Here is a 25,876-nt window from a genome sequence, read left to right on the forward strand (position 1 = left end):
TCAGACACAAAACTAAGCCAGTGATCCCTTGGGAGTCGTGGACTTAAGTTTAACTATGAGCTAACGCTTCACCTTTCCAAGGTCTAAGACTTCGTTATTTTAATCCATTCCGCTCCTGAGATGGCTCCAGGCCAGGGGCTGAGACTCATAAGACCCTCCCGGCTATCTGCTGCCTCTGGGCCAATTTAATTTTAGGTTCAGACTCCCATTGGTTTCTGAGGATGAAAACTCAGATAGGCCTGCACCTTCCTGACTCCGCCTCCCCTTTACTTTTCTTTTTCCAGACCTTGCTGATTCCTGGGACTCTGGGATCTTTAGGGTCTTTTCCAGATGTGATCCTTTTGTGACAACTCTATGATGTTTCTGTCAGCAAAGTGGCCAATGGACCCTGGTAGGCTGAAGAGCTTCTATTGCTTCATTTGACAAATGCTAGAAAATAGGGGTTTTTTCCTAATGAAAATTCAAGATCCTTACTGGCCATCCAGCGGAGAAGTGGACACAGAGGACAGTGCTGTGCCCTGGGAAGCTGAGCTTTAGTCTGAGATCCTGTGGCCAAAGAAACTGATGTTTTTCACTTTTCTAGGCATTAGTTTTGTGCCAGGTAGCTGTATCCCTCATTTCAAACAAGATCCTCCTATTCGTGCCTGTGATTCTGAGTTGTCGGGCAATTATTTGACTGCCTTTGTCAAGAGATGAAGGCCAGTGATAAAAGGAACTATGCTCTGGATCCGTCAAGATTTTACTTACCCAGCTCATCTTTCAGAGTTATTAAAATCTTACCCAATATCTTCACTCTGGGCCAACCTGGGAGGTAGGCAGTGCTGAGTAGATGGGTAAATGCAGCATAGTCATTGCATTTGACTTGTTTTGCCTCTGACCCTCACAGGAAGGAAGGAAGGAAGGAAGGAAGGAAGGAAGGAAGGAAGGAAGGAAGGAAGGAAGGAAGGAAGGAAGGAAGGAAGGGAAAATCACGTGACAGTAACAGTTAAGGAAGATAAATTAAAAACCAAAAACGGGATTTCAACCCTTTTGGGGCCACTGAAATGCTTTCTGTGGGAGCAATGTTCATTTGGGACCCATAACAAGGGTTGCCTCCTGTCTTAAAATTGGAGTGTGGGGTCGAATTTCAAACCTTCAAGACTCTGAGTTGGTCCTGGGGACACCTAAGAACCTACCACACTTGCTGGGAGATGATTTGCTGTATATGACAAGGTGATGGCCTAGCCTCAGAAGGCTGAAGAAAAATCTCTTGAAAAAAAATAATCAGAAGGTAATATTATTATGATGATTATTTAAAAATACTCTGATAAATCTGGCCATAAGACCTTCAATCTCTAAGTCAATAGTTGCATTATATAATAATCTAATGTTGAAATAAAAAGATATTCCTGAATTAAAGTATCTTTCCATCTCTAACTCCTCCCCCTCTTTTAAATGGTTATAATTAATCATAACTGCCTATTAGTGTTATTTATGTAAAATTGAGTCAGCCACAGATGGAACATCTAGAAACAACAATATTGATTTGGTTTGGCTTGTTTGTTTTTAAAAACTGCTTTTACATACTCGCCAGTTGTTGGAATTCTGAGAATCAAGTCAGGGCTGTTAGTGGGTGCCAACACCGCTGGGGGAGCTGGCCCGCCTGGGCTCCCTGTTTTCTCTGTCCCCCAATGTGCTTCTAGAGCAGCGCCACGTAGGGGCTCTGGAACGCTGACTGCCTCTAGGGTCCTGGCCTGAGCTGCCAAGGCTGGGGAAGGATTTCACACTAATTAAAAGGCCTCCTGGGATCATTCAAGCTTTCATCCCCCAGAAGGCCAGTGGGGGCTTTCCCTTATGGTAAAAGGACTATTTCCTCACCATTTTTCCCATTTTAAACACTTTGGGGGTGGGGGGGCGTGGGGCCGGGGGGAGAAACAAGTTTCCAGGGAATTGTGGAAAGGATCCTTTAGAGGTGAAAATGAATCAACTCATTCTGCTTTTTCAAAACTCTCAGGCTTATAAAATGTCCTACTGAACAATTTCCTCTTCCTCAGTGGGCTGAAGGAGACCCCCTGTTTCCTCCCCTCTGCTCTGATTAAGGGGTCCCCTTTTCCTCCTGAGATCCCTGGAGACAGCTAGTTCTGGGGATAGCTTGGGCTGGAATTTGTTGATGTTTGTATGGCAAGGACCCATGCTGTCCTACCCTCCCTGAGCAATGAGTCAAGTCCTGGGGCTTTCCGGCATTTGGGAACCTCACTCGCCACAGGCAGGCAGCACAGAAAGGAGGATTGTTGAAGGTGAGGGTCTGTGGCAGTGGATTTCCTCACACAGGGCATTCATAGGAGAGGGAGCTGATGATAAGTTCATTTCTCTTAGTTTCCTGTGCACTGGTCACCATACTCAAGCAGGGTAAGATTTTAAGGAGGCGAAACTCAAGAGGAATGACTTGGGAGAGCAATATTGTCTAAAAAATAGTTTCCTTTTGTTCATCTGGTCGTTGAGTCAGGTGGTAGGAACATTAACCCAGATGGGCATACCTGTTTTCTTCAAGTTCAAACAGCATGGTTTCCCAGTCAGAAAAGCTCAAGGACTTTCTTCCTAAGGTTCCATGACCATGCCACCTCCTCATTGTGACTCTCCCCCAGGGGAGGCTGTGGGAGCCTGCAAAGTCATTTTTGGCCAATTCTTGGGTTTTTGCTATAAGGTTGGTAGTTACATGACAACATCAGTTCAAGACTTAGTTTAGGAGAGAGAAGACCTGACTTCAAAATTTCCAGGGAACATTGAGCATCATAAAGGATTTTTTAAATCTTCACCCTTCCCTCCACCTCCCATGCTCTTCTACTTTCTCACAGACCAAAATTCACTTGTAGATAAACATAGTCAAACCCAGGCATGTAACCTGCAAAGAAGCAACTACCCCTAAGCAAGCAAACCCCATGGCTGGTAGACCCCTAGGGCCTTTTGGCATCAACGCTGCTCACTTCCCCTCCTCCCCCGTGCCCCCAGTTTGGAATTGATGCCAATTTCCTTTCCTGGCAAGGCCTGGACAGTATAAACACAGAGGTCGGTGTCAGCCAGGTACACGATGGCATCGTGACCGTCAGAGCACTGCAATGAACCGAGACTGGGCCTGACGTGGCTTTCCAGTCTAGCCTTCAGAGTCCAGGAGTGTCAGGAAGTAGTGAGTGACTCAAGGTGTGTCTGCCCGATGTCAAAATCCACAACCTGCTTGGTCCCTCTCCATTCACTCTCTCCGACCCCTAAGAGCAGGGGATCTTTATGTAATAAGAGCTAAGATGGCATTTGTCCTTGGCCTCGGAGTTATGAACAAGGAGGAGAAGGAAGAGAACAGGGCATTGCAAGTTTCTAATGCATCTGAGGAGATGTTTTGATATTGGCAGAAGGGGCCAGTGTAACACTGACCCCAAATACGCTGAACCCAGACGGGACCCAAAGGCTGAGAGCTTGACTAGGTCTAGCATTTCTGCTTGCGGAGTCCTGTGTGATCAGATGGGCTGGCGCTGACCTTCACTAAGACGGCAGGCTGGAGTTTGAATGATGCCAGCAAGGCATGGCCTGACCATTAAAGACGTGTCCCGAGGCAAAGTGGAGGGGGGTCTGTGAAGAGGAGTCCTTTGGGAGAAGCTGAGTTCTGCAGCAGTGACGGGGTGAGGTGGCCGAGATGGCCAAGCTCAGGATCGGCTGAGGCGCTTGGCGACGTCGGCGTAGGCCAGCTCGATCTCTGAGTCAGCGGCACAGGTGTTGGTGAACTCGTCCCGGGCGTAGGCGTTCTTGAGGTACCGCCACAGGCCTGTCATCTCTGCCGGGAAGTCGTAGTTGCGGTATTTCTTGGCCACAATCTACAACAGAGATGGTGTGAGAGCAGGAAGTAAGGCATTGAGGAGGTGTTAGAGTGAGACCCAGGATGTGCACACAGCAAACCCCCTACCCGCTATGCATCACCCCAGACCAGCAGCAAAGTGTGTGATGCAAGGTGCCAATGCTGCCTCTGTATTTTATTTTGGTTTGCATTCTTTTATTTTGTATTTCTTAAATTAATATAATTTTCCCTTTGACCTAATCATTCTGCTTCTAGGGATTTTTCCTTAGGAAATAATCATGAATATACACAAAAATTTAGCTACTACACGTATGGGATCACAGGACTGTTTGGAATGGCAAAAAAAAAAAAAAAAAAAATGGTACACAACACAAGATGTCCAGCAACATATGACTGAATGAACACATTATCGTACATAAAGGCAATAGTATCCTGGACAGCCAGTAAAAATGATGCTGCAACAAGAATTCCAGTGACCTGAAGAACTCTTCCAGGTATATCATTAAGTTTAAAGTACAAGATACTTGGAGAAATATATATGATGACTATTATTTTAATTATAATCAAATTGTTTCCTATGTTTCCGTATCCATTTTATTTTACATAAGATCCTTATTTATAGAAGGGAATCCTATGTAATAAAAGCCTAATATGCTAAGTGTCCAGTCATCTGGTAGTCCGTTCAACCAATCAAAGTGTAATATGCTAACGATATGCTAAGGCCACTCAACCACTCGCTATGATGTGCACTGACCACCAGAGGGCAGACAGTAGATCGATCAACCAGTCACTATGAACTGCACTGACCACCAAGGAGCAGACAGTAAGTTTTAGCTTGCTGCTGGGGGTTCAGCCAATCGGGACTGAGAGAGGAGCGGGCCTAAAGCCATCAGTCAGACATCCCCTGAGGGCTCCTGGACTGCGAGAGTGTGCAGGCTAGGCTAAGGGACCCCCCCAGCCCCGACAAGTGCACAAATTTTGTGCACTGAGCCTCTAGTAAAAACATAAAAAGTAAGTTATATATTGAATGTATATCTAGGTTCCAGGTATATGGGAGTGAACAAAGCGATTTCTGTTCTCTCCCTATTTGCCACACTGGGCACCATGGACTTGGGCATTCGGGAAGTAGTGCTCATGTTGAGAGTTGCATAATGGTTAAAAGCACAGGCTCTGGATCCCAACTGACTGGATCTGTAATCCTGACTCCACTACTTAACAGCTGTGTGACCTTTGACTAGTTACTTAATCTCTCTGAGCCCCAATTTTTTTTTTTTTAATCTCTAAAATAGAGGTAATAATAGGGCTGGTCTTTCATAGGGCTGAGCGGCATAGTGGAGAGAACTGTAGAGACACATAAATTTAGTTAACACACATAAATGCTTGGAGGGGTGGCTGACTCAGACTCAGTGTTCAAGAAACATGACATACTGTTATAATTCATTGAGACCCACCCTTTACCCATTTGCATTGCATTCCTTCATAGGTTGGGGGAGGGTGTTCTCTTTTATCAGGTCTCACAGCCAGGAGGGCTTCACAGACATGTGGCCTGTGTGGTCATAGGGGCCTCATGCTCTTGGTTTAACGCTGTGTTGGCAATGTCTGGAAGTTCTGAATACTTTATATTCAAATATAATTTTCCCTTCTACCAGTCATTCTGCTTCTAGGGATTTTTAATATAATTTTCCCTTTGACCTAGTCATTCTGCTTCTAGGGATTTTTCCTTGGGAAATAATCATGAATGTACACAAAGATTTGTACACATGAGGGCTTGCACATTAGCTGGTCCTTCCTCTAACTTCGCAGGGGCTGGGGTGGGGATAGCCAGGGTCATCTCTCTCTCCCTCCTAAACACAGATTTCTGACTCCTTCCCTTGCTTTCTTCTGAGACAGGGGCCAATGGTCAGGATCTTCCCAGTCAGAGAACCCCCAGATCAGCCCCCATGGACTTTCACCTCATTTTGCTGCCAGTGATGTGCAGGGTTCCTCGGAAAGCTGTGCTGAGTGGCGAACAATGACGACCCACTACATGAAAGGCTCAGCCTCCTAGATATCATATTTCCAAGGAGGATTCATTCCCTCCTACGTCAGTTTTGAACTTCTATTACAACACTGAGATTGTTCTACTCTGAATCACAGTCACTGTTTCAGTGTCTCTTGCTCACTTCCCTAGGTGTGAGCAGGACAGGAACCACAACTTCTTCATTCCTGTGCCCCTCTATAATCTCAACAATGCTCTTGATGAGAGTAACCACTACAGCAAACCTTTCCCATGTGCTCTATTCCAGGCACTGCTGTGAGCACTCTGCAAGCTACTTAAATCTCTAAGTAACTATAAGGCAGAGTGTATTATAGTCCCATTCTGCAGATGAGAAAAGTAAGATAAAGAGGTTAAATAAGCAGGGATTCCATAAGCAGTTATATTTCATCTTTACCATCTGCAGCTACCCCAACATCAAAGTGTGGTTTGTGTTAAATGTAATCAAACTGCTTAATTTTAAAGACTGAATGTTCTTAGCAATGAGCAAACTGAAGCCATCAGAGATTTGGTGGCTTACACAATGTGACACAGGAAAACAATTAATTCAACCAATACTACAGAATAATCACTAATATTTATTATAGTCCCTGCTTTCTAATCCACAGGTCTCTCCACTTTGCCACTCAGGCCTGTGTAAATGACAAAGGACTAGCTCTCCTGGGAATCCCTCCAGTGCCAGTTATGCCACTCTTGTTGCTTTTCTATAAACACACCCTTGTATTTGCTTCTTTGTGGTGCTGAGGCTAAGACTGCTCAAGTCATACCTCTGCTCCCTGTTAGGCTCTACCAATAGGGGGCACTAGAAATAAAGCCTGTGATGGTGGAGGAGGGCAGAGGGAGTGCTCCTTCCTATTGGCTTCCTGTTCATGCCAGTCTTATTTGCTCCTTATTTGAAGCTGCATCCAGTTAGCTGTTTTGCCAGCACACAGGACCTGTGCCATCACACCAGCTCAGAAAGGCCAGTACCCAACAGTGGCCCCGCGGCAGAGGTTCGGTCCCAGTCTCACCAGCCGTCCTCTGAACTTGACCCCCAGCGTCAGCTGAGCAGCGCCCCACCTCAGAGATCCAAGGCCCCTCATCAAAGTCTCTACGTTTTAATAATCCCAACCTCTTCCATTTGCACCTCCTATCCTGGGAGTAGTAGCTGCCTCCCAAAGGTAGAACTTCATTGTTCGTTTTGTATTCCTAGTCCTTCAGTACTTACTACCTTTTTATATTAAAATCTCTCGGTTAAAATGACCTGTTTGATGTAGTTACCAAAGAAGGCACCCCCTCCCTGCTCTGTCCAGCTCAGGTGTGGCTAATAAGGAAAGACAGTGGAACCAGAGCCTTCAGCATGACACCCACCGAGAGGGAATGCTGGGGCCAGTGCCCACCAGTTCTTCTTGGTCTCTGCTCCCTGCAAGTTAGGGCCCCTGGGTTTGCCCACAAGCCTTTGGAAGAGGCCGTCTTGGGTAATGAGCAAATCCATGCAGGAGTGGTGGGTTACTGATGGATAGAGCGGTTTCAGGTCTCTCCATGCTGGAATTTATCCTCAAGCATTTAAAGGATATCCTATGAGCTTGAAAACAAGAAATGCAATGTATGAAAATATATTCATGTTTGCTGCAGGAGCTGGACAGATCACAGCCCAGGCAATGGCCCCAGCGGAGGCTACAAAAGGCCCGCCATGTCCTGCCTGCCTGAATCTGTGTGCCCGCCTTCGTCACAAAACTGTTGTTTCCTTGGGTGTTGGCTTCACTTGGGGAGATGAGACCTAGAAGGGAGCCAGACAAATAGAGTTCAAACCAGGCACTCAGTGAGCACCTGGGCCAGAGCCACTTGGCTTCCATGGATGAAGATGAACCTGAAAGAGAGCCAGGAGGGAGGGAGGTGGAAAGGGAGGAAAGGAAAGAGAGAGAGAAAGAGAGGAGAGAGAGACAGGAAGAGAGAGAGGAGGCACATAAGAGTGAGAGGGTGAGATTCGCACAGGAAGCTCTGACGTTTGCAGGGACTTCCAGGCTCATGTTCTGAATTTGCTCTTTCATATGAAAACAGTTAGCTCCCACAGCCCAGATTAAGTTTTGGCGTCAGAAGCCAAGCTGGAGGCCTGACTTGGCTCCCCTCCGCTCTTTCTACACTTCAGAGGTTTGCCAGGTCTCTGGGATCTGATAAGCTGGATCAGCAGAAATCCAAGGAGACAGGAGGTGAGGCCCAGCCTTTGTCCCTTGCAGGCCATCCTCCTCTGATCCCAGCCTCTCCCAGGGAACCACTCACTGAACTCCTTCCAAGGACAGGGGCGTAGCAGTCTTTCAGGGCTGGGAGGAACTGAAGAGATTATAGGATGAAAAGCACAGGGCCTGGGAGAGCCGTTTGTTTATCTTATTCAGCAAGCGATTCTTGAGCTGGTAATCAGCACATGTTTGAGTGAGAGAGAAGGAAGGAGGGAAGAGAAAGGAGAAGAGAGGAGGAGTAGAACCCATATCTCTTCTTTCAGGAAAGAGAAAAATGACTTCCAAAAAGAGTAAATGGCCTGCCCCAGCTTGCAGGGAGCAGAGACCAAGGAGAACTGGTGGGCACTGGCCCCAGCATTCCCTCATGGTAGGTGTCATTCAGAAGGCTCTGGTTCCACTGCCTTTCCTTATTAGCCACACCTGAGCTAGACAGAGCAGGGAAGGGGTGCCTTCTTTGGTAACTACATCAAACAGGTCATTTTAACTGAGAGATTTTAATATAAAAAGGTAGTAAGTACTGAAGAACTAGGAATACAAAACGAACAATGAAGTTCTACCTTTGGGAGGCAGCTACTACCCCCAGGGCAGGAGGTGCAAATGGAAGAGGTTGGAATTATTAAAACATAGAGATTTGGTACCAGATATAAGGCCAGAACTTGGGCCTCCTGACTTTTAGAATGGATGCCTTTCCATTATATCACTAGGTCACAGTATGACCGAACTGAAGTCAGATCATCCCACAGGTGTCACTTGATCCTCAGGAAAAGAGAATAAAGGATGTTTTGGGGGTGGAGTGGGGCATGCGGTACTTAATAACTTCAAAGGATGTTGCTTGGCTGGACCCACCATCCACCATTGGCTTGGCCCTGAACCCAAAGTGTCTTCCTATGGATAGGCTGTATCTGCCCAGCCCATCAGCACTGCTGTGCATGATTCCCTGCCAGGCTCAGCTCATGCTGAGCCCATGGGAACACCAGTGCACACCCAGCCAAGTGATTTCAACTGAAGCGGGTGTGTGCTGTGATTGGAGAGTAGCCTGCATATCTAGCCCAGGACCTTAGCTGATCAATGACTGAGTCTGATTCTTCTCAGTGAGAGGTAGACAGACACTGAGTATCATAAAGACACAACTAGATGATAAAACAATTGATCAATGGTATTTCTTAAAGGGCCACTACTATATGCCCATCATCATGCTTAGAGAAGGCCCTGTCTTACAGAGCTTATTGTCCGAGACAATAAGACATAAACATGTGTACAAATAGAAAACAGTCTAATTCGGCCCCATTGCATTTTTCTCCAGGCTGACAAGGGTCAAAAAAGGGTGTGAGAAGTGTTGGTTTATAGAAGTGTGGGGGACACACTGCTGTCTTCAAATGAGATGAAAAGGACAGCCCTGTCCCATGCTGTTCCAGAGAATAACGGATAGCAGGGGGCCAGTTGGAATGCTGTTTTAATCATCTGAGTTATCCAGAGTGGTGGGGCTGGTTTCTGAGGCAGAAATGTGAGGCCACAGATGCACAGGAGCCTGTCACAGCTGTGATGGATGCACAGAAAGTGGCCCAGTTTGGGAAGAGACATTGTATGGGATAACCTCGGAATTCCCTTCTTTCCAACTCACAGATCCTAAGATTCTTTTAGGAAAGGATTACACTGCCTGTCAAAGGTGGTCAGAAAGTAAAATAGTAAAACAATGATGTCCCTTCTTGCAGCCTCTATCCCTTCAATTGATAGAGGAGGAAGAGGGGTCACCTGCCGCCCTAAGGGGTTGCTAGTGGGAATGAGAAGGTGGGTCTGTGCGCATGCGAGCACAGTTAATACAGATGTGAGGGGTGTGGCCAGTGGAAACCTGTGAGGAAGAAGAGGCAAGGAACAGGCTTTTGGAGTGACAGGACTTTGTATAACTATACATGATAACGCAATAACAGCTATTATATTTTGAGTCCTTACAATAACATGCACTTCATGCATGTTATTCTCCCAACAACCCTAGAAATAAGCAATCTGTGGGTGAAAATTAAACTATACAGGGAGGCTATACAGCCAGTACGCACTGGAGACTGGTTTGGGGTCCCTATTCATGTGACTTCTCAACCAGCAGGTGGCACTATCCTTGACTTAACCACACAGGTAACCCCAGTTTAAGATGGAGTTGGATCTGGCCAGCACCTGTGGGAGAGGTCTCTTACCTTGACCACGTGGAGTTTGGGCAACAGATTGCAGTCGGCCAGGGTCAGCTCATCCCCATCCAGGAACTTGCGCCGGGACCCCCTGTCATCGTCCCCACAAGTGTTGGCGTCGATCTCCTCCGGCAGAGGAGTGCTCAGGTAGTCATCCAGTTTCTTCAGTGCCTTGTTCAGGCCTCTCTCGAGGGCTGGCGTGGGACAGCAAAAGAAGTGTCTTTAGTCATCCCTGCCACTGGTTACAGCCACAGTCTTCACAGTGAAATGGCTTACCCCGAATCCAGTTCCCCTCAACACACTACCAGCTCCCCAAATACAAATACCTGGCAGCCATTAGCACGATGCAGAGAGTATCAAGTAGCCTGAAAAAAGAGACCTTGACCAAATCCTTTTTAAGGACAGATAGATGTTATATAGATGACAGATCGATAGATAGATGATAGAGATGCAATCATTGGCATACAGATCAGAGCTTAGTGCTTATCTTCAAAAGATGTAACAACAGCCAACTTTCATTTTCCTTTCTTGTGTATGAATATTTTCCCAATATCCCACAATTAACCTTTACATAAAGAAAGGCCTGTTAAATAACTAATAACTGTAATAGCAGCCCTAGGACAGAGATATGCACCGGATTTAGTGGGAGCATTGACCATAGCTAACCCAACTGAGAAGGGAGGGAACAGGCTTCCTGGAGGACAAGACATAGGAAAGTGGGAGCCCCTGCTTGGGACTTTCCCCAGAGAACCAGTGGGTGTCAGGAAGTTGCTCTAAAAATCAATGCCGTCCAAAAGGAAAGGGCCAGGGACCAGGGGGTGGGCTCCACTGGGAACGTGCCATCACAGCCGAATGGAAACCTGCCAAGGCCGCAGCTCTGAGGATGAACATTTATAGGAAGAGAGAAGGTGGCAGAAGACTTTGACAGTCTTGACCCAATAATTATCTCTCCACTTATTCATTTAGTCTCAAGAGCAGAACAAAATGCTCAATAGAATAACTCCAGGAACTCACTCTCACTGAGTCGTTCCACTCAGAATCGCACAGACCACTTCATCATGGAGCGTTGACATGGCAACTGCCCACCTGAGCCCGGAGCAGGGAGCTGGAGGTGGTGGCTGGCTGCGTCACTCAATGGCCACTGCACCTGTTTCATCAGCTGCAGCCCCTACCAGCTGGATTTCCCACACTCTGATGCTGAGATCAGAGGAGTCAATCCTGATATTAACTCTAGCGAATAAATGGGAGGTACTGTCCCTGGAGGAAGATCTAGGGACTGTCTCTTGTTCAGAGTTTCGCAAATGTGCCTCCTGTTAGCCACTCCTCACATAACCCGAGTCGATCTTTTCATAGAAGGCCTTTTGTTTGAGACAATGAGATGACACCAGCCCAAGATAAATGAATCAAATGCTTACTGGAATGTTTAAAAACAGACTGGATGTTGGCCATAGTTTCTCAATACTTCCTTCTCCCTGGTGTGGCATTTGAACTTGAACTTCATCATCTGCTTTGTGTTTCCAGCTTGGGAGAACGGAGCAAGCAGAACTCGGGGAAATGCTTGCATTCCCCTTAGTAACTGTCTAGACTGGGATGGGATTGGAAGCCTATTCAAGGGCAATAGCTGAGGGTGGGTACCCAACAACACTTATTATGCTCCCTCCCCACCCTCCAAGGACTTGTGATTTATGTTGGGTTTGTTTGCATCCTTAAATCCTCTAACCATTTCAGTTTGGAAGATTATGATAAAATCTTAATTAAATGAAGAAAGAAAAAAATCTAGTAGAGTGCCTGTTGAAATTTGACCATCTGATTATCATCCAAGGGGAAGAGACATATGAAAGGAAATGAGACAATGCAGGTTCTGATTCCAAATGCCCTGAGCAGGCCTCTGCTCAAATCTGTGCCCAAGTCACTGGGTCTGGGAACTGTCATGTCATTTGGTGAAAGAGGCCCAGCCCAGGATAGCAATGGGAGCTTCTTGGGTGGCTTGTTCTGGGTAGTTACAGAATAGTCATGGGGATGTAAAGTGTAACACAGGGAATATAGTCAACATTGTAATAACTAGGTATAGTGTCAGACGGATACTAGTTTTATCGGGGGTGGATTACTTGGTATGTTATATAAATGTCTAATCAGTGGAATGTACACCTGAAGCTAATATAATATTGTAGTTAACTGTGTTTGAAAATTAAAAATTATTTTAAAAAGTTAAACTGTATTTCCAGTGATATCTTGAGATGGAAAGGTAAAATTTGGCAATTGGCTTAGTTGTTGCCTTATGTCACAGCTGAGTGGCCCATCCTGAGTGTGTCAGCTTCATCACTTCTCTCTGTGTGTTTGGATCAGGAATGTGAAGGTGCAGTTGGTGGGACTTATGGTAGAGAGAAGAGGAGATGAGGCGGGAGGGACGGGGCCGTGTGGTCTGGAGCTAATCCTGTACTTAAATTTTGATCCTGCCCAGGATGGATCTACTGTGAGGCTGCTAAGGCTTACACTTCAAGGCCCCATGATTGTGTGGACCCTTTCCAAGACCCTGAAGTTGACTTTTAAAATTATTTATTAGTATTTATTGTATTAGCTTCAGATCCTGCAAATCTTGAAAACATCCTCCATCTTGGCACTTACTAAATATGACCTGGGGTGAGTTTTCCCATATCAACTATGGGACTAAAAATCTCTAACCCTCATGCAGCCACTGTGAGATTTACTCTGATTATGCAGGGACAGTGCCTGGCCCATCGTAGGAATGAATGATAGCTACTGCCATTGCATCACCAAGTGTGACAGTCACTCTGCTCTCAGGCCCTCACCCCACATGCTTGGTCACTGTGTTCCTGAAAAATCCAAGGTGTGGCAGAGAGTGAGAGGTTCTGAGAAGCTCCAGTGTGAAGCCCGATCCCCCTGAGGAGGAAATAAACAGCCAGATGGACCTTCTGCTTCTGCCGACTTAATATACAATCACAGCCCCGTCCCTGTGCCTCTAGGGACCTTTCTCAGGGACAAGCCATGCTGAGGCACAGCCAGAGGGAATAGACCCGCAGGCCTGTGTGCTAACACGCTGCCTATTATCGAATAACAAGTGCCAGCGCCAACACACTGCCTGCCAGGTCTTTTCCGTCCTACCTGCCAACTCAGTGCTCTGACCCTGGCTCAGTCTGGCATCCATGGAACTTAATTATCTTTCACCGAGAGCACCCAGGCCACAGAACTGATAGTGTTGCACTTCCTGTTCTGGTGAGAGTGAGGGGATGTAAAGGCAACCAGAGTCACCGGAGGATGTTGATTCCCTCAGTGTTTGCATGTAAAGCCCTCTCTCCAAAAACTTCTTCTGAATAGCAGGATGGGTTACCCTCAGACCGCAGCAAACAAGCCTGAGGGCAGGGGACCCCGAGACTCAGAACCACTAACATCCCAGGCACTTGATGGATACCCAGGCCTTTAACTGCTTCTTCCTCTCTCCACCCCTTCCCATAAAGATTTATTCTGTACCACACACAAACGCACTGGGTAAAATATGGGATGAGGAAACAAGGGGGAATAGTTCATAAATATCCTCAGCCATATGCAAACAATCTCAAATTTATTTTGCTCTTTTTTGAGGAGGGAAAAAAATACCCACCCATTCCATGATCGCTTCCAGATTCATTGAGGTTGATATTACATAAGACCCAATATTGTTTTCTCGTCATAGAGAAATAATGACTTGGGAATGGCAATTTGAGCTAAGAAAATAGTATACTCTTACCAGGGCATGGAGGCTGCATGGGGACCCAGGAGCCAAGATGCCAGCTCTGCTTCCTAAAGGCTCTTGCAAGCACAGCTCAGCCCTGGGTCACTGGCGAGCTCTGTGCACCCAGGCGCTCACTGGCACATGGCCATGCAGACCCCTTGCTCGAGCAGAGCAGATGCCAAAGGCACTCCTTGAAAGACAGGCCCAGCTCTGGGGGCCCAGGGTGCTGTGCTCAGTTTCCCTGGCTTGCGAACTTGGGAGAGATAAGAACCAAGGGTCCCCTCTGATGAAATCTGCAGGCTGGATGGAGGTCTATTCAACTCTCCATGGTCGAGACTGCGGCTATGGGGGCTGGTCCCAGACCCAGCACCTGCCGTCCCACTGGGTTCCTCTCCTCGCTCTAGTCCTGCTCCCAGCACCAGCAACAAATGCACTGACTGAATGTCTGAGGTGGCCCACCGAGATGCTTACGCCAGCTAGCATTTAAATGTGAAGCTATTGAGATGCACCTTCGTATTCATCTCCTTGTCACAAAGAAACAGGTCTCCGACTTATCAAAGGCTCACATGTGCAAGCAAGCTGTTCAAACCACTACTGGCGTACAGAGAAAAGGTACCTGCCTATTTTTAACTGTATGGTTTTCCAACAAGCTCCCCACTCCCTTGGTGGTGGGAAAACAACTTCAATGTAGTGTCTTCTGGATTATAACTCAGTCTGAGGTCATAATCGAATGGTCCCTGCAGAGAATTCCCAGTCGCTTTTGCATAGAAATGTTGTTTCTCAGACAGTCCCCTTGTCTGCTCTTCTCCCTGAGTCCTGGGGGTGGGTGGGGAGGAGTCTCCTGTGACCTCATGGCACCCTGGAGCTATGAGTCCCGGGACCCACGGGGTAGAAGGTCTGGGGAAGGTGACACAAGTCCTGCGTCTCTTCCCAGTTACACTGAACCTACTTCCTTCCGGAGTAACCACGGGGTGCTGCCCCTAGAGTGTGGTCAGAGGTGGGCTGCTGGCCCCCCTCCAAAACCCTGGAAGGACACCGAGCGAAGTGCCCCATGGGGCTTTACGGACATGTCTCTAGTCCCATGGCACCCTTGCCTGCCTCCTCTCCATCCCCAAGCCCCCTGGCAAGAAGGAGTGGCCTTTCCTGTCCGTGCTCCTATGTCCACCACAGAGCAGCAAGCCTCCCTGTGAGCTGAGCCCTCCAGGCCTGGCTCTTAATGTGCTAAAATTAAGAACTAAAGAAAATTTAAGACAATGGCTTGGCTTGCAAAGCTACTGTCTTGTTGCAAATGCTATTTTAAATATCAGAAGCTAAATATTGAATTTCTTTTTCTTTCTTGGAATTTCTCTAAAGAAACCCTCATTTCTCATGGGACCGATGGATGCCTAGGGCAGATTAGAATCAGGAACTCAGAGAGGCAAAGAGAAAATATTTTAAAAATAGCAACCCTACTATATGAATTAGGAGAAAAACCAGGATTTAAAACAGGCTGTTGGATTCCAAAATGTAAACTTCTTCCACTCGGCAAGGTGTCGCTGGGTGCCAGGACCACCCCATGGCTCCCTGGCGGCCATCTTCTCTTAATGCCACAGACATCTCTCACTCACCCCATCCCCCTGACAAGAATGCAGCCATCATAAAGTCACTCCTTATGCCCTACTTTCCAGCCAATTTTTAAAAATATACTTTTTAAAATTGATTTCAGAAGTAGGAAGGGAGAAGGAGAGAGAGATGGAAGCATTGATGAGAAAGAAATTCGAAGCCCACTCCCTGAGCATGTGCCCTGACTAGATATCAAACCGGCAGCCTCCTGATACATGGGATGATGCTCAACCAACGGAGCCACAGCAGCCGGAACTTCCAGCTAATTTCTGTGATAACATATTTGTGTTCTGTTATGGATGCCTTGATGCCAGGCATTCTTGGTGCTCACGGGGACCATGACTGGGTCTACAAGGAGAGAGCCCACCGGGACCCTTCACATCACTACTCAGCAACAAATTCCAACTCTCAACTTGGCCTGTACTTGAACCCATGATGTCACACTGTCTGTGTGACAGCAAAACACCTGGGTGGAAAGCAAGACATGCATTTGGGTTTTGCCTGTGAAGAAAGAATTATCCAGATATTGAGAAAAACCCAGAGGACTGAATGAAGTTTTCACTTTCCATCTTTCTCTTTTGAAATCAAAGGATAAAAAAATAAATAAATAAAATAAAGTACAGTGGTGGTTCCAGGGAGCTAACAGCAAATATTTCTCTTGCCATCCTATATTCCTGGAGAGAAAATACGAAGATGACCATAGCTGGTATGAGCATACTGACTTTTGATCATTTTAAACATGAGTGATAATGTCATGGGAGAAAAATGAAATAAGAATTTAATAGCACCTCTCCCTCACCTTTGGGAGGAGGCAGCCTTCCTTTAGAAGAAACTGAGAGAGGTCAAATGGCAAGGCGCCGGGGGCCAAATGTGCAGGGGAGAGGCGGGGCTGCAGGAGGGGTGACAAGAAGTGATGAGAGCCCGGGAGGCAGAAAGGCAGATGCTGCTGTTCTGAGGCAAGGCCCACATGTTCTCAGGGAAGTGTGAGGACAGTTGGCTTGGTGGTGGGCAGTGTAATTCCCTGTCCCCAAGAAACTTGGTGGGGACTTCTGTATGGTGATAGAACTTAAGTTGGTGAGAGGATGGGGAGAAAGGGGAGAGTGAGCGAGCGTCTAAGAGCAAGCGAGCAGCTCAGAGCAGAAGTTATCTGAAGGGAGCTTGTCTGAGCCTCCCAGAGCTCCCTGGTGCAAGGAGAATCCTGGAGCTGAGAGGATGGAGCTCACCCTTGCATTTCCCAACAAGTCCAGGATCCCGAGTCTCCTCGAATCTCCTCTTTGGGTTTGGCATTGTTCTCTCCAGGTTACATGGGTGTGTCAAATGGTCTTGGTCTGATAGTTTGGAGAATTCGTGTCTATCTTTGGCATCAGACTGAGAACACTGGACGTGGCCTCATGGCCCAAGAGAGGATCTGGCCGAATTGGCACGGGCTGTGAAAGACCCAGGGGCTCCCACGGGAAAGCAGTTCCTGGGTCTCGGTTACTAGGCACTGGTGCAAACAGGAAAGAGGGGAGACCAAGAGTGGTTTATGAGAAAGCAAATTGTAAGGACAGCTTCCACAGATCCCCTCCTGCTCCCTTCGTGCTGCGTCAGCCAGGCTGGAGACGCAAGGGCAGCTCATGCTACTGTGGCTGTCACTTGTTTGTTTTAGAAAGGATTTTGGCCTTGAATGGGAGAGTGAATTAAATGACAAACTCCCGTGGCTATTCCAGTAAGAGGAATACTCCCAAGGCAGGATCCAAGTCTTACAACTCCGGTGGATTGGGATACAGGACCTTGCTGGACGCCCGACTCCTCATTGGCAGAGAGAATCATGGAGTGAATGAGACGCTGATATGTTTCTGGGAAATTCAGGGATTTCTAGAGGAAGAGACCGATCTCTGTATAGCTTAAGTATATAGCTTCCCTCCACCCCCAAGCCTTGTGAAGAATTGTAGCTTTTACACTGCTCCACAAATCAATCTGAGATTTGGTCTATGTTTAGAAATATTGTTCCCCATAACAACAACAAAACATGTTTTTAAAGGCAAGTTTTTGGCTGCGTTCAAAACACCAGCATGGTGAAGAATTTAAGGTGACTTCAGTGTGTCCTTCATAAGACTTTTTTACAGGTGTGAAGGGAAATATGGACAGTATAGGCAATTCCAGATTCAGATAATTTTCTGGATCTCCTAAAAAGCCATAGTAAATTGGAAGGCAAAGATAATCACGTAGGTCTTCTGAGGGTTTCTTTTGTGTACACAGCCTGTACCAGGTAAGCGCCCCAGATGTTTATTTACCAACAGGAGGAGGAGGACACACAGAGAGGGACTGACTGAGTGGAGCCAACCCAAAGAGGAAACTGCAGGAACTCACCAGGGAGGCTCGCTGCTGGTGCCACTGGCAGAGAATGTGTTCCCTGTTAGGGAGCCCTTCCAGGCTTTAGCGATGGGGCGGTGGCGGCCCCTGCTGGTCGACTTAAAAAAAAAACCTCCCCCGCGCCTCTCACAGGGAACATGTACCGGTATGTGTGTTTTCTATTAGGCTTTCCAGAAACTCATAAATGGTTGTAAAACCCATTGTGCTAATAGAAAGAACGACATAAATGCTGACTGAAGCTATTAATGCTGGTTGTAGTTTATGTAGCAGACTGCATAAGGCTGAAAACTGTGAGTTTTTTATGGTGACTTTATAACACATTTTTAAGTATCAGGCCATAGATTAGGTTAAGTGCTGATGTCCAAACATTTGGAATGAGCTGGTCAGGGGAGATTCTAACTTCCTCGGGTGGCAAAGGGGGGGTTCCTTCTGTCCCAGTGCTTAGGCCTAGACACTGTTCTTCTCCACCCTTGCTTCCTCCAAACACTCAGGCTGACACGATTTAACCACATTTTGGCTTGCTTCATCCTCAAAGGCCCACATCTTTTATACAAGAGCCATTAACAAATTTAAAAACAGCCACCCTGCCACCACAGCTTTGAATTCAAATAACTACTGCTTTTAGTCATTCTGTGACTGTCCTAAATTTGCTGCCAGCTGCCCTTCTTTCATTTGTTAAACTGGTATCTACGGAGAGCCTGCTGTGGGCCAGGTGTGATGCCCCTTGTCCGTCCAGGATTGCCGAGTCCAATGGGGAAGCTGGGTTGTTGAGTGTATTTAGGGAAACACACCTGGTATTTGTTCAGTTAGTATCTGTTGGTTTATGACCTGATTTGATCACAGGTTCCTAAATGACCTACCTGCTCTTGCTTAAAAACTCAGCACCACATGCATTTTAAATAATGGATTCTATTCACTGTATGAAGAGCACAGACCCTGGGACCAGCAGCCGGGTTGGGGTCCTGGCTCTGCCATGTACTGGCTTGGGCAGGCTGCTTAACCTCGTGTGCCTCAGTTTCCTCAGCTGCAAAGTGGACATCGTAACACGGCCCGGCATGTAGGGTTACAGTCAGCCATGCCTACAGAGGGCGTAGAATGGCGCCTGGCATGCCGTGAGTGGTTCTGAGGTGCAATTCATGATGATGTTGGTGTATAAGAACATAAGCATACAAAACTGCGAATAACTTCTTCGGATTGCAAGGAAACCGTCTGCTTGGTGAATACTGTCCTTGACTCGGCCTCCGCCCCGAGGAAGTCATCCGAGATGCAGTTGCCGTCTTCTCTGTGGACTCAGCTGACCCTTTCACTCTGACTTTGCTGCCGTGACCACCGCCCCACCAGAGCGAGCCTTCTTCCTAACAGCGCGATGAGTAGCCTTAGAGGGGAGGCTCCCCAGGGGCCGGGGTGGCTGATACTTTTGTAGAATTCCCCGGACGTGCTGCAATTTTACCCGCCACCCGCTTGCTTAGAGCAGTTTTCTGGCTGCCCTCACTTGCCCCAACGCAGATTACAGTCTGCGGGGAGGAGCTGCTTTTCACTGGGTGTTTTAGTTGCACAGCTTTGACTGTGTGAGTCTTGCATCTTCCAAAGTTTGAAGTAAGAGTGTGGCAGATTAACAGTGTGATTTGATGCTTCCCAAAATCTAGGTGGGGGATTTGATCACTCCAAAGGAGTTTGAAAAGTGTGTCTTCTCTGTTGTTGTTGGCATGGCTAGGTCAGATATTTTCACCATAATTTTAAAAAACCACCTTAAGTTAAAAGTGAATTATATGCAAGAATTCATTCTTGCATGGAAGAAGTGCCCCTGACCTTGAAGAGTGAGGTTAGACCCTTCCAACACGTCTCAGGTGATGTGCAGGCAGGGTAGGGGCATGGTGAAGTGCTTGAGTTACGTTCATTCATTCATTTAGCAAATGCCAGGGAGCACCTGTTCTGAGCCGGATGCAGAGCCGGGCTCTAAGGACAGGAATGAGGATTCCCACATGGAGGCTGCTCCCAGAACCCTATTCCCGAGCCCCTCCTGGACCAGCAGCAGCAGCAAAGTCACCTGGGAGCTCTCAGGTCCACCCCACCCCCAGACCCTCTGTATCAGCGTCTGCACTGGAGCAAGACCATCCAGGGGACTCAGTGTCCCTCCAAACAGCCTGGACAACAAGACAAGCAAAATGAACGGTCACATGACAGGTAACTCCCAAACATCTGCGTCTCTTCAGCTCCTGGGGCAGCTCAGGCTGAGCTCACGAGGGGCCGCAGTGGGCGGGGTGCCTGCCTGAAAGGCAGCTCTAGAGCACATTTTAAAAGGGGGTGGGGGGGTTTTAGGGCCAAAGTTCTGCGAAGCAACTGTTTTCCCCCAACAAATTATCCTCTCTAAGCGGCTGGTCCCTTCAGAATACCAGACTGGACTTGACCCCTGCTGTCCATTCTTATGAGTGTGTTTTACTGTTATTTCCTTTGCAGCCACAGAGCGTAACCACCGAGGAAGCCTTCTTTCCTGTGCCGTCATTGGCCCCGGGGCTGCGGATGTTTCCACGCTGCAGCTTCAGCGTGTGAAACAGAGAACATTGCCATCCTGGGGAGCAGTGGTGTGGATCTGACGAGGAAAGTGGATAATTGTCTGAAGTCTAAAGTTTTGTTGGAAGGTTCACACGCCACCTGGATCTCACATCTTGTCATTGTCAGCCCCGGCTGCCAAATGTGGGGGAAGCCATGCTACCTGCCATTACGCAGCGCCCTTCTCCACAGAGAGGCGGGGAAGCTTTTCCCAAAGCAAGGTCCTGATCACAGATGAGGGTCACCAGCGCAGCCCTCCTTATAAACCCGCTACAGTGATGCAGCTTAGACTCCCCCACATAGACCATCATGCTTCCAGGTCATGCAACTTCACACACATTTTTTTCAAGATTAATGCATACATGTCCCTGTGAATTCAAAGAGATATGTAATGACCCCTGATAGTGCACAGAAATTGCAGAACACATATAAGCTCTTTGTGTGTGTGTGTGTGTGTGTGTGAGAGAGAGAGAGAGAGAGAGAGAGAGAGAGAGAGAGAGAGACTTAACTCTCCGTGTAGACGGCACAAAGACAAGAAGTGTTGGTTGCACAGGATGAGGTAGCAGTCGCCAGAGGTGAAAGAGCATGTAGCTCTTGTTCAAATTAGTCCTTTAACGTTCCCTTTTTCCCAGGCCTTGATAGGAGGGCAGGCCAGGCCAGGAGAACTGCTTCTGGTCAGACTGCGGGAAATTCCCCCACGTGGAATGGTGTTGGTGGTCTCCGCGCTCCTCCCACCGGGAGCCCACAGAGCCAACACGCTCCCTCCACTAATGAATGCGCCCACCCACGCAGGACCCTCCCCACCATCCCGCCCCTCCTCCCCGAGCTGCCCCCTTCCACCAGCCACGTGGCCACCGACCGCCTTCCTTATGACCGCCCAAGGATTCATTTCAGGAGCAACATTTGTTAAATTATAAACTGCCAGCGTCTGCCTCAATAAGGAGCCAAATCCAAGACCCTCTGGAGGGATCCCATGGGCAGTCCTGGGAGGCGCCAGCGGGAAGCAGGGCCCCATCCCCTCCCTCCTCGCTCTTGGCCTGACCCTCCTGGTAGGAGGCATGTGCATCCTGCAGGGAGGGCGCCAAGCCTCGGAGGTGGGTCCCTCCCAGCCCAGGTTATTTGTTTTTCCTGGTAAGAATGCTAATCAAAGCAAAACTTCCACCCAACAAACAAACAAACAAAATACCCTGAGCTGGCTATTTGCACGCTGCACGCAGGGTGGCCGCGGAAGGCAGCCTGAAGGGCTCCTTTGTGACCAGAGGCGCTTTCTGGAAGGAGACGGCGATGGCTGCTTTATGAGAAAGTGGCAAGACCTCGTTATCTTCACCACCCGCCAGGGTGGGCCGGGGACCACCCGGAGCGCAGGGCGATAACCCCCGCCCCAGCCCTTCTGCAGGGTCCCGTGGGCCTGAGGTGGGACCCAGCGGTCTTACTCCAAAAGAAGGGGTCGGTGTTTCCGACAGAGCAGACACCTCGCTGACTTCTGCTTCCGAGCAGTGCAATTATGACTCCTGTTCCCACCGCATTTTACAGAGCAGGAGCCTGCCTGTGAGGTGGGGGCCCTGCCCGGCCCCTCGGAGAGGCCGGGCCTGCAGACTGAGCCCACCCTGTAACAGGGGGCTGAGGGCAGGGGGAGGAAGAGGAGAAGGAAATCGGCGCCCTGTGATTGAAGTGGCTTGGAATAATAAATACACACACTCTCTTTTAAACACGGCTCACCACATCCTGGGGAATCTGGAAAAATGCTCCACCTTGCCTCCCCGACACCCTGCTCCCGCCCCCCCCCCCCCCACTCACCCCCCGACAGCAGTTTGCTTTCATGCCGCGTGGAGAGAAAGCATGAGCCTCTGATAGACGGGGGCTTGTCGGTTCAGGGCTAACAGCCCTCCCAGGCCGCTTTGAATCCTTTCAAACACTTTTCTATTTCAGGTCAAGGAAGTTCATAAAAGTCAAGATCGGAAGTGGTGGAAGAGGGAGAGGAAAAGGAGAAAGACGAGGATGGGGGCAGCGGGTCATGGGACAGCCAGTGACTTCTGGAGGATCCATGCGACCTGGGGGACATGCCTGACCTTGGGTGTGGGAGAACAGATGATGGAAGATGACCCTGAGCCCCTGAAGAAAACCTGCTCTCTGCTGGGACCCCCAGCCAATGCTTAGGCAGAACTGAGTCAGGGGTCCTCAAACTTTTTAAAGTGGGGGCCAGATCACGGTCCCTCAGAGAGCTGGAGGGCTGGACTATATGAACTACTAATTCCTACTGTAACACCTCGGCTGCGCTCACTGCCCAAAAAACCTGGCAGGCCGGATCAGAGTCCTCTGCGGGCCGCATGTGGCCCGCGGGCCGTAGTTTGAAGACCCCTGCATGCTTGAAAACCCACAGACCTCCTCATGAGAAGCATGATTAGCTATGCTTAGTGCTGATTCCTCCACCAGCCAGAAGAGGGCAGCACATACTCCTACATTACACTAAAAGCTGGGTTGCCTGTGAGCTCCTGAAACCAACAAGAGCTGTCCCAATACCATAGCTCTCACATGCTGGTGACTACTGTGTGCCAGGGACTGTCCTTCTTGCTCTTATGCATTTATTCATTTAATTCACGTGACAATGCCACAAGGAAGAGCCCTGTTATAATCTCCACATCGGAGATGAGAAGATATAGTAATGAAGAGAACTTGCCAGTGTATCTGGGACTGCCTGACACTGAGCTCAGTAGATTACAGTCCCAAGGTCAAATCCACCCACTGCCTGTTTTTGCACTGCCCTCAAGCTAAGTACGTTTTTGTTTTTTCACATTTTTTGGATGGTTGGGAAAAGTCAAAAGAAAACTTTCCTGACACCTGAAAATTATGTGAGATTCAAATGTCAGGGTCGCCGAAACCGGTTTGGCTCAGTGGATAGAGCGTCGGCCTGCAGACTGAAAGGTCCCAGGTTCGATTCCGGTCAAGGGCATGTGCCTCGGTTGCGGGCACATTCCCAGTAGGGGGTGTGCAGGAGGTAGCTGATCGATGATTCTCTCTCGTCGATGTTTCTAGCTCTCTGTCCCTCTCTCTTTCTCTCTGTAAAAAATCAATAAAATAGATTTATTAAAAAAACAAACAACAACAACAAACAAATGACAGGGTCCATAAAGGAAGTTTTCTTAGGACAGCCGCATTCATTGTTTACAGTTCCAGCAGCAGGGCCCAGCAGTTGTGACAGGCTGCAGGGTCTGCAAAGTCCAAAATATTTACCATCTGACCCTTTACAGAAAAAGTGCCCACTCCTGACCCAAGAAGTAAGTGCTGCCTACAGGCAGGAGACAGCAGCAGACCTGACACGTCACTGGGCATGGAGCTGGGCCAGCCAGCCCAGAGGCCGGAAGCAATGCCGACCTTGACCCACTTTCTGTCCAACAAGGTGGCTCAAGGTCACGCAAAAGGGAGGGTTTGACCTTTCACTGCAGAGCCTCTAGGAAGTGGTAGAATGTTCGACTGAGAAAGGGCTATGGGAATCAACTATTATATTCCATCAAGACTAAGATGCACATTTTTTTTTTCACATTTGACACCTCTAAAAGCAAAACATTATAGTTTAAGTCAGTGGTCGGCAAACTCATTAGTCAACAGAGCCAAATATCAACAGTACAACGATTGAAATTTCTTTTGAGAGCCAAATTTTTAAAACTTAAACTTATTCTAACACCACTTCTTCAAAATAGACTGGCCCAGGCACTGGTATTTTGTGCAAGAGCCACACTCAAAAAGAGCCACATGTGGCTAGAGAGCCGCAGTGTCTTACAATAGGTCACACCTTAGATGAGGCAGGTCCAGCCTCCTTCGTACGCTCCCATGGTTGGGACACTCACTTCTTTAATTGAGAACAGATTTCATTACAAACTTCCTAGCATTGATCTGAAGTCTGTGAGCCTCCATTTCTATACATTAAAGTAGCTTCTCAAGGGTCTTACAGATTTGATTCCGAGTGAGGGGTACATGCTGGAGGAATCACTTTGACCACTGGTGTGGGAGGAGAGAACAGGCTGCGGGGCCTCGGTCTCTGGGGGTGGTTCCCCAGGCTGGCAGGTGGGAAGTAGGGGTGAGCATGTGTGGACACAAACCCTGAGAACATGACAGGGGAAGAAAGACTGCAGTGCTACAGACAGATGTGTGTTCCACCTTTTAGCAGAGAGAAACCAGGAGCAATAAAATAAAAAATTAAGAGATCACAGTGTCTTCCCTCAGGGACAGGAGCACGTCTTTGCCAATGCTACAAGGGGACATGTCGGTCATAATACAAAGTGACAGGCATAGGCAGGCTGCTCTGAATCTTAGAAATGACAAAGAGAAGCAGGAAAGATGGTGACATGGCCCTCAGGCTGCAGGGAGGTCTCTCGGGTCCTCAAGAGAAGATGGGGAGAGCCCTAGCCGGTTTGGCTCAGTGGATGGAGACCCTGCGGACTGAAGGGTCCCAGATTTGATTCCGGTTAAGGGCACATGCCCAGGTTGCAGGCAGCCAATCAATGACTCTCATCATTGATGTTTCTCTTTCTCCCTCTCCCTTCCTCTCTGAAATCAATAAAAACATGTTTGTTTGTTTTGTTTTGTTTTTAAAAGAGAGAGAGAGAGAGAGAGAGAGAGAGAGAGAGAGAGAGAGAGAGAGAAGAAACATAGTTTTCAGGTGTGGAGAAGGCACAGTGAGGACCAGAGGGTGGAAGGGTGCCTGCAGGGGAAGCCTGGAGAGAAGTCACATCGCTGGAAGCCAGTCGCCTGGCGTCTGCAGCCAAGGGGGAGTCCCAGAGGGAAAGACCAAAGAAAACGAAAATAACAGCTCCTTCCTGCCTGCCTGCGACTCAAACCTCCAAATCAGGAGTTTGTGTTCTTCTTCTGGGAGCGCCAACTGTAGCTGACCAGGTCCCTGCTGCCTGCTGGCGGTGGCGGCCGCGAGCGCGGAGCCTGCAGGCCCTGGGAGCTGCTGTTACTGTTCCCTCACCTGGAACTGAACCGTGGGACGTGCAGCATGTGCACACACAAAGTCCTGTTTCCCCCAAACCAGGGGTGGCAGTGGGGGACCCCACATGAGAAGAAGGTGAGCCCATGCAGCATCCTACTCAGTGTGGGGTCTGGAGACTGTCAGGAGGAAGTCATTTAAATGGAGTGAAAAGCAAGTTTGAGAAGGGAGGGCGTGGAGGTGGAACCCGGTCACCTTGCAGCGAGGGGCTGGCTTTGGCAGTTACAGAGCGGGGCAGTGCAGCAACAGACACAAAACCGTGACCTCGAGGTCAGAGACAGCAATACTGAGGTGTATCCACCAGAGCCAGGCCGCCTGGTCGCTTTGATATATACATTGGAGATGAGGAGAGTGCACCAAGAAACTGGGAAACAAAGTTAAACAAGCAAAAGAGCCTA

General features: G+C 48.3%; 1 protein-coding gene across 1 annotated transcript in view; it reads right to left on the minus strand.

Annotated features, from left to right (window-relative positions):
- Positions 1-264: 264 nt before the first annotated feature.
- Positions 265-25,876, minus strand: part of CLIC5 (chloride intracellular channel 5) — an 86,756-nt gene continuing 61,144 nt past the window's right edge. The window contains exons 5-6 of the mRNA XM_084889849.1: positions 10,264-10,448; positions 265-3,842 (exon numbers count right to left, since the gene is read on the minus strand). Coding sequence (XP_084745975.1) covers positions 3,675-3,842; positions 10,264-10,448 — 353 coding nt within the window. The 3' untranslated portion in view covers positions 265-3,674. The remainder of the gene's footprint in view (positions 3,843-10,263; positions 10,449-25,876) is intronic.

This window comes from Pipistrellus hanaki (genome assembly GCF_964339955.1).
Source record: "Pipistrellus hanaki genome assembly, chromosome: 7".
Taxonomy (NCBI): Eukaryota; Metazoa; Chordata; class Mammalia; order Chiroptera; family Vespertilionidae; genus Pipistrellus; species Pipistrellus hanaki.